The sequence below is a fragment of the Oncorhynchus gorbuscha genome, unplaced genomic scaffold (genome assembly GCF_021184085.1).
Source record: "Oncorhynchus gorbuscha isolate QuinsamMale2020 ecotype Even-year unplaced genomic scaffold, OgorEven_v1.0 Un_scaffold_6993, whole genome shotgun sequence".
Classification (NCBI taxonomy): Eukaryota; Metazoa; Chordata; class Actinopteri; order Salmoniformes; family Salmonidae; genus Oncorhynchus; species Oncorhynchus gorbuscha.
Window position 1 is genome coordinate 10,001 of NW_025750479.1, and position 7,960 is coordinate 17,960.

Genomic DNA, 7,960 nt, shown 5'->3' on the forward strand with positions numbered 1-7,960 from the left:
TCATTAAAATCACTTCCACAGCTAATGGATGAATACCTATTCAATACTCCCCCCACACACACACACACACAGAGAGACGTTCTAATGGAGGTGCCCTGTATAGAGACCTGTTTAAAATCACTACTGAATGGATCAATACCTATTCAATACTCCCCCCCCCACACACACAGAGAGACGTTCTAATGGAGGTGCCCTGTATAGAGACCTGTTTAAAATCACTACTGAATGGATCAATACCTATTCAATACTAGAGACCCCCTACCCCACACACACACACACACACACAGAGAGACGTTCTAATGGAGGTGCCCTGTATAGAGACCTGTTTAAAATCACTACTGAATGGATCAATACCTATTCAATACTCCCTCCACACACACACACACACACAGAGAGACGTTCTAATGGAGGTGCCCTGTATAGAGACCTGTTTAAAATCACTACTGAATGGATCAATACCTATTCAATACTCCCCCCACACACACACACACACACACAGAGAGACGTTCTAATGGAGGTGCCCTGTATAGAGACCTGTTTAAAATCACTACTGAATGGATCAATACCTATTCAATACTCCCCCCCCACACACACACACACACACACACAGAGAGACGTTCTAATGGAGGTGCCCTGTATAGAGACCTGTTTAAAATCACTACTGAATGGATCAATACCTATTCAATACTCCCCCCCCACACACACACACACACACACACAGAGAGACGTTCTAATGGAGGTGCCCTGTATAGAGACCTGTTTAAAATCACTACTGAATGGATCAATACCTATTCAATACTCTCCCCCCACACACACACACACACACAGAGAGAGACGTTCTAATGGAGGTGCCCTGTATAGAGACCTGTTTAAAATCACTACTGAATGGATCAATACCTATTCAATACTCCACACACACACACACACACACACACACACACACACACACACACACACACACACACACACACACACACACACACACACACACACACACACACACACACACACACACACACACACACACACACACACACACACCGTTCAAAGAGAAAACAATCTGAATCTATTAAAGACTCTCCTACAATAGTTCCCATGACAACACAGAGACGATCTCTACACAACGAAGACTTGTAAAATGTCACCACCCACTTCTGCATCGAGGTCGTTCGTTCCGCCAGCTCCACGCCCCATTGGCCAGGCACTGGATGTGAGCGGGACCGAGCCGGTAGTAACCCGGGTTACAGCTGAAGACCACCTTGGTTCTGAACTCATAGCTGGACCCGTTTACGATCGTCCACTTCCCGTGGTCCAGAGAGAAGGAGCCCAGACCGGGGCAGACCACCACTGTAGGACCACAAACACAAAGAACAGTAAACTCCTGGTCCACAGAGAAGGAGCCCAGACTGGGGCAGACCACCACTGTAGGACCACAAACACAAAGAATAGTAAACTCCTGGTCCACAGAGAAGGAGCCCAGACCGGGGCAGACCACCACTGTAGGACCACAAACACAAAGAATAGTAAACTCCTGGTCCACAGAGAAGGAGCCCAGACTGGGGCAGACCACCACTGTAGGACCACAAACACAAAGAATAGTAAACTCCTGGTCCACAGAGAAGGAGCCCAGACCGGGGCAGACCACCACTGTAGGACCACAAACACAAAGAATAGTAAACTCCTGGTCCACAGAGAAGGAGCCCAGACCGGGGCAGACCACCACTGTAGGACCACAAACACAAAGAATAGTAAACTCCTGGTCCACAGAGAAGGAGCCCAGACCGGGGCAGACCACCACTGTAGGACCACAAACACAAAGAATAGTAAACTCCTGGTCCACAGAGAAGGAGCCCAGACTGGGGCAGACCACCACTGTAGGACCACAAACACAAAGAACAGTAAACTCCTGGTCCACAGAGAAGGAGCCCAGACTGGGGCAGACCACCACTGTAGGACCACAAACACAAAGAACAAACCAACACAGACAGGGGTGAAAAAACTATTGTCCTACCTGGGCAGCGAGGTATCTTGTTGTGGTTGCTCCATGAGTGTGTGTGTTAATCTCCCTTCATACCGGGGCAGCGAGGTATCTTGTTGTGGTTACTCCATGAGTGTGTGTTAATCTGTGTTTAATCTCATATCTTGTTGTGGTTACTCCCTCCTACCCTTCCTATCTCCCTTCCTGGGCAGCGGGGTATCTTGTTGTGGTTGTTAATCGTATCTCCTTCCATGAGTGAGTGTGTGTGTTAATCTCATCTCCCTTCCTACCTGGGCAGCGGGGTATCTTGTTGTGGTTACTCCATGAGTGTGTGTGTTAATCTCATCTCCCTTCCTACCTGGGCAGCGAGGTATCTTGTTGTGGTTGCTCCATGAGTGTGTGTGTTAATCTCATCTCCCTTCCTACCGGGGCAGCGAGGTATCTTGTTGTGGTTCTTGTGTGTGTTAATCTATCTCCATGGGCAGAGGTATCTTGTGTGTGTTAATCTCATCTCCCTTCCTACCTGGGCAGCGGGGTATCTTGTTGTGGTTGCTCCAGGTGCCGTCAGGCTGGCAGACGGTGGTGGTGAGATCCTTGGATGAGAGCCTGAAGCCGTTGTTGCAGAAGTAGGTTAACCGTGCTGCCACGGAGTAATCAACAGCCTGGACGCCTCCATTCAGCGGCGCAGTGGGCACGCCACACGCCACGGCTAGGGGGAGGAACACACACACAGGGTGACACATGAGTAACCTTTCGGTTACTAGTCCAACTCTCTAACCACTAGGCTGCCCTGCCGCCCCAAGAATTGACTGGTACAGTGAATCAGATTACTGTTATAAACACATATCACAGTGAACTGAACCATGGGGAAAGATTACCATGAACCAGCTGGTACAGTGAATCAGATTATGAACCAGCTGGTACAGTGAATCAGATTACTGTTATAAACATTTCACAGTGAACTGGAGTTAAGAGCAGTACAACCGTAACCAGTACACTGTCAAATCAGACAGGTCAGTATTGATGCCTATTAGTGTCGTTAATCTTCAGTTATTTAAAGCATTTCACGGAGGAGCCCGACACACCAGAACATCACATCTCTACAGAACATTAGTGAAACTCCAAAGAACAAAGACTTATAGTCCCAAATGTAGTCCAATCAGAGCAGGTGTTCTCAAATGTAGTCCAATCAGAGCAGGTGTTCTCAAATTTAGTCCAATCAGAGCAGGTGTTCTCAAATGTAGTCCAATCAGAGCAGGTGTTCTCAAATGTAGTCCAATCAGAGCAGGTGTTCTCAAATGTAGTCCAATCAGAGCAGGTGTTCTCAAATTTAGTCCAATCAGAACAGGTGTTCTCAAATTTAGTCCAATCAGAGCAGGTGTTCTCAAATTTAGTCCAATCAGAGCAGGTGTTCTCAAATTTAGTCCAATCAGAGCAGGTGTTCTCAACCGTCTTGGGTGCGGGGACACCTTTTGTGATAGTAAATTCATCAGTGTAACCCTCCCTGTTATTAAATAATCAGAACACAACGTAAGATAAAATAACAAAGGAAGAGTTTTACTATAACCTTGGCAGTGTTTGGCTGGACCCACCATGTTCCTGGGCACTGAGGAAGGAACATTTTAAAGGCCCGTCTAACGGCATCGAAGAGAGCATTTATTTTCTTCAGTTTTCCAGCGAATTTACCTGCAATTCTACACATTTTGTCACGGGGTAGAGAGATGTTGTTGTTGCTAGCTAATACCCTGCAATTTTAGAGAAAACTTTGTCGTTTTAAAGCCTTTTAAAGCCTTTGTCACACGCACCGAATACAACACGAATAGCATGAAATGATTACTTACAAGCTTATTTTCCACCATAATTTGCAAATAAATGAATAAAAAAATCCTACAATGTGATTTTCTGGATTTTATTTTGTCTGTCATAGATGAAGTGTACCTATGATGAAAATTACAGGCCTCTCTCATCTTTTAAAGTGGGAGAACTTGCACAATTGGTGGCTGACTAAATACTTTTTTGCCCCACTGTATATGTCTCTCCCTTTGGTTCCTTCTGTCTATCACAGTGCCATCCGTTTGTCACTAAAGCACCTTATACTACCCACCACTGCGACTTGTATGCTCTAGTCGGCTGGCCCTCACTACATATTCGTCGCCAGACCCACTGGCTCCAGGTCATCTACAAGTCCATGCTAGGTAAAGCTCCGCCTTATCTCAGCTCACTGGTCACGATGGCAACACCCATCCGTAGCACGCGCTCCAGCAGGTGTATCTCACTGATCATCCCTAAAGCCAACACCTCATTTGGCCGCCTTTCGTTCCAGTACTCTGCTGCCTGTGACTGGAACGAACTGCAAAAATCGCTGAAGTTGGAGACTTTTATCTACCTCACCAACTTCAAACATCAGCTATCCGAGCAGCTAACCGATCGCTGCAGCTGTACATAGTCTATTGGTAAATAGCCCACCCATTTTCACCTACCTCATCCCCATACTGTTTTTATACTGTTTTTTATTTATTTACTTTTCTGCTCTTTTGCACACCAATATCTCTACCTGTACATGACCATCTGATCATTTATCACTCCAGTGTTAATCTGCAAAATTGTATTATTCGCCTACCTCCTCATGCCTTTTGCACACATTGTATATAGACTGCCCATTTTTTATTTTTACTGTGTTATTGACTTGTTAATTGTTTACTCCATGTGTAACTCTGTGTTGTCTGTTCACACTGCTATGCTTTATTTTGGCCAGGTCGCAGTTGCAAATGAGAACTTGTTCTCAACTAGCCTACCTGGTTAAATAAAGGTGAAAAAAATAATTAAAAAAATAAAATAAAAATAAAATACATGTCCCTCCCATTGGTTCCTTCCCTAAATATGTCTCTCCCTTTGGTTCCTTCCCTATATATGTCTCTCCCTTTGGTTCCTTCCCTATATATGTCTCTCCCTTTGGTTCCTACCCTATATATGTCTCTCCCTTTGGTTCCTTCCCTATATATGTCTCTCCCTTTGGTTCCTTCCCTATATATGTCTCTCCCTTTGGTTCCTTCCCTATATATGTCCCTCCCTTTGGTTCCTTCCCTATATATGTCTCTCCCTTTGGTTCCTTCCCTATATATGTCTCTCCCTTTGGTTCCTTCCTTATATACATCACTCCCTTTGGTTCCTTCCCTATATATGTCACTCCCTTTGGTTCCTTCCCTATATATGTCACTCCCATTGGTTCCTTCCCTATATATGTCACTCCCATTGGTTCCTTCCCTATATATGTCACTCCCATTGGTTCCTTCCCTATATATGTCACTCCCTTTGGTTCCTTCCCTAAATATGTCCCTCCCATTGGTTCCTTCCCTATATATGTCACTCCCATTGGTTCCTTCCCTATATATGTCACTCCCATTGGTTCCTTCCCTATATATGTCACTCCCATTGGTTCCTTCCCTATATATGTCTCTCCCTTTGGTTCCTTCCCTATATATGTCACTCCCATTGGTTCCTTCCCTATATATGTCACTCCCATTGGTTCCTTCCCTATATATGTCTCTCCCTTTGGTTCCTTCCCTATATATGTCACTCCCTTTGGTTCCTTCCCTATATATGTCACTCCCATTGGTTCCTTCCCTATATATGTCTCTCCCTTTGGTTTCTTCCCTATATATGTCTCTCCCTTTGGTTCCTTCCCTATATATGTCACTCCCTTTGGTTCCTTCCCTATATATGTCACTTCCTTTGGTTCCTTCCCTATATATGTCACTCCCTTTGGTTCCTTCCCTATATATGTCACTTCCTTTGGTTCCTTCCCTATATATGTCACTCCATTTGGTTCCTTCCCTATATATGTCACTCCCTTTGGTTCCTTCCCTATATATGTCTCTCCCTTTGGTTCCTTCCCTATATATGTCACTCCCTTTGGTTCCTTGCCTATATACGTCACTCCCTTTGGTTCCTTCCCTATATATGTCCCTATAACTCCCAGATACCTCAGACTCAACACATCTAAACTCCCAGATACCTCAGTCTCAACCCATCTAAACTCCCAGATACCTCAGTCTCAACCCATCTAAACTCCCAGATATCTCAGACTCAACACATCTAAACTCCCAGATACCTCAGGCTCAACACATCTAAACTCCCAGATACCTCAGGCTCAACACACAACACATCTAAACTCCCAGATACCTCAGGCTCAACACACAACACATCTAAACTCCCAGATACCTCAGGCTCAACACACAACACATCTAAACTCCCAGATACCTCAGACTCAACACACAACACATCTAAACTCCCAGATACCTCAGGCTCAACACACAACACATCTAAACTCCCAGATACCTCAGGCTCAACACACAACACATCTAAACTCCCAGATACCTCAGACTCAACACATCTAAACTCCCAGATACCCCAGACTCAACACATCTGAACTCCCAGATATCTCAGGCTCAACACACAACACATCTAAACTCCCAGATACCTCAGACTCAACACACAACACATCTAAACTCCCAGATACCTCAGACTCAACACACAATACATCTAAACTCCCAGATACCTCAGACTCAACACACAACACATCTAAACTCCCAGATACCTCAGACTCAACACATCTAAACTCCCAGATACCTCAGGCTCAACACATCTAAACTCCCAGATACCTCAGGCTCAACACACAACACATCTAAACTCCCAGATACCTCAGGCTCAACACACAACACATCTAAACTCCCAGATACCTCAGACTCAACACACAACACATCTAAACTCCCAGATACCTCAGGCTCAACACATCTAAACTCCCAGATACCTCAGACTCAACACATCTAAACTCCCAGATACCTCAGACTCAACACACAACACATCTAAACTCCCAGATACCTCAGACTCAACACACAACACATCTAAACTCCCAGATACCTCAGACTCAACACACAACACATCTAAACTCCCAGATACCTCAGACTCAACACACAACACATCTAAACTCCCAGATACCTCAGACTCAACACACAACACATCTAAACTCCCAGATACCTCAGACTCAACACACAACACATCTAAACTCCCAGATACCTCAGGCTCAACACATCTAAACTCCCAGATACCTCAGACTCAACACATCTAAACTCCCAGATACCTCAGACTCAACACACAACACATCTAAACTCCCAGATACCTCAGACTCAACACACAACACATCTAAACTCCCAGATACCTCAGACTCAACACACAACACATCTAAACTCCCAGATACCTCAGACTCAACACACAACACATCTAAACTCCCAGATACCTCAGACTCAACACACAACACATCTAAACTCCCAGATACCTCAGACTCAACACACAACACATCTAAACTCCCAGATACCTCAGACTCAACACACAACACATCTAAACTCCAAGATACCTCAGACTCAACACACAACACATCTACACTCCCAGATACCTCAGGCTCAACACACAACACATCTAAACTCCCAGATACCTCAGACTCAACACACAACACATCTAAACTCCCAGATACCTCAGGCTCAACACACAACACATCTAAACTCCCAGATACATCAGGCTCAAATCAAATACAATTGCATTTGTCACATGCGCGGAATACAACCTTACTATGAAATGCAACATAAAAGCCCTTAACCAACAATACAGTTCAAGAAACATAATTAATAAAATACTAAATAAACAATCAATCAAAAAGTGACATACATTTACATAACAATAACGAGGCTATATACAGGGGGTATCGGTACTGAGTCAATGTGCAGGGGTACAGGTTAGTCGAGGTCATTTGTAAAGTGACTATGCAGAGTAAATAAACAGCGAGTAGCAGCAGTGTAAAAAGTATGTAAATAGTCTGGATGGCCATTTGATTAATCAGCAGTGTTATGGCTTGGGGGGGGAGCTGTTGCGGAGCCTTTTGGACCTTGGCGCTCCGGTACCGCTTGCTGTGCGGTAGCAGATGGAACC

General features: G+C 44.8%; 1 protein-coding gene across 1 annotated transcript in view; it reads right to left on the reverse strand.

Moving 5' to 3' along the window:
• LOC124029612 (CUB and sushi domain-containing protein 3-like) overlaps positions 1-2,687 on the reverse strand; it is a gene marked incomplete at both ends in the record, with an annotated part of 10,523 nt that extends 7,836 nt beyond the window's left edge. Inside the window, 2 exons of the mRNA XM_046341264.1 lie at positions 1,153-1,347; positions 2,502-2,687. Of these exons, the coding sequence (XP_046197220.1) occupies positions 1,153-1,347; positions 2,502-2,687 (381 nt within the window). The remainder of the gene's footprint in view (positions 1-1,152; positions 1,348-2,501) is intronic.
• Positions 2,688-7,960: the final 5,273 nt, after the last annotated feature.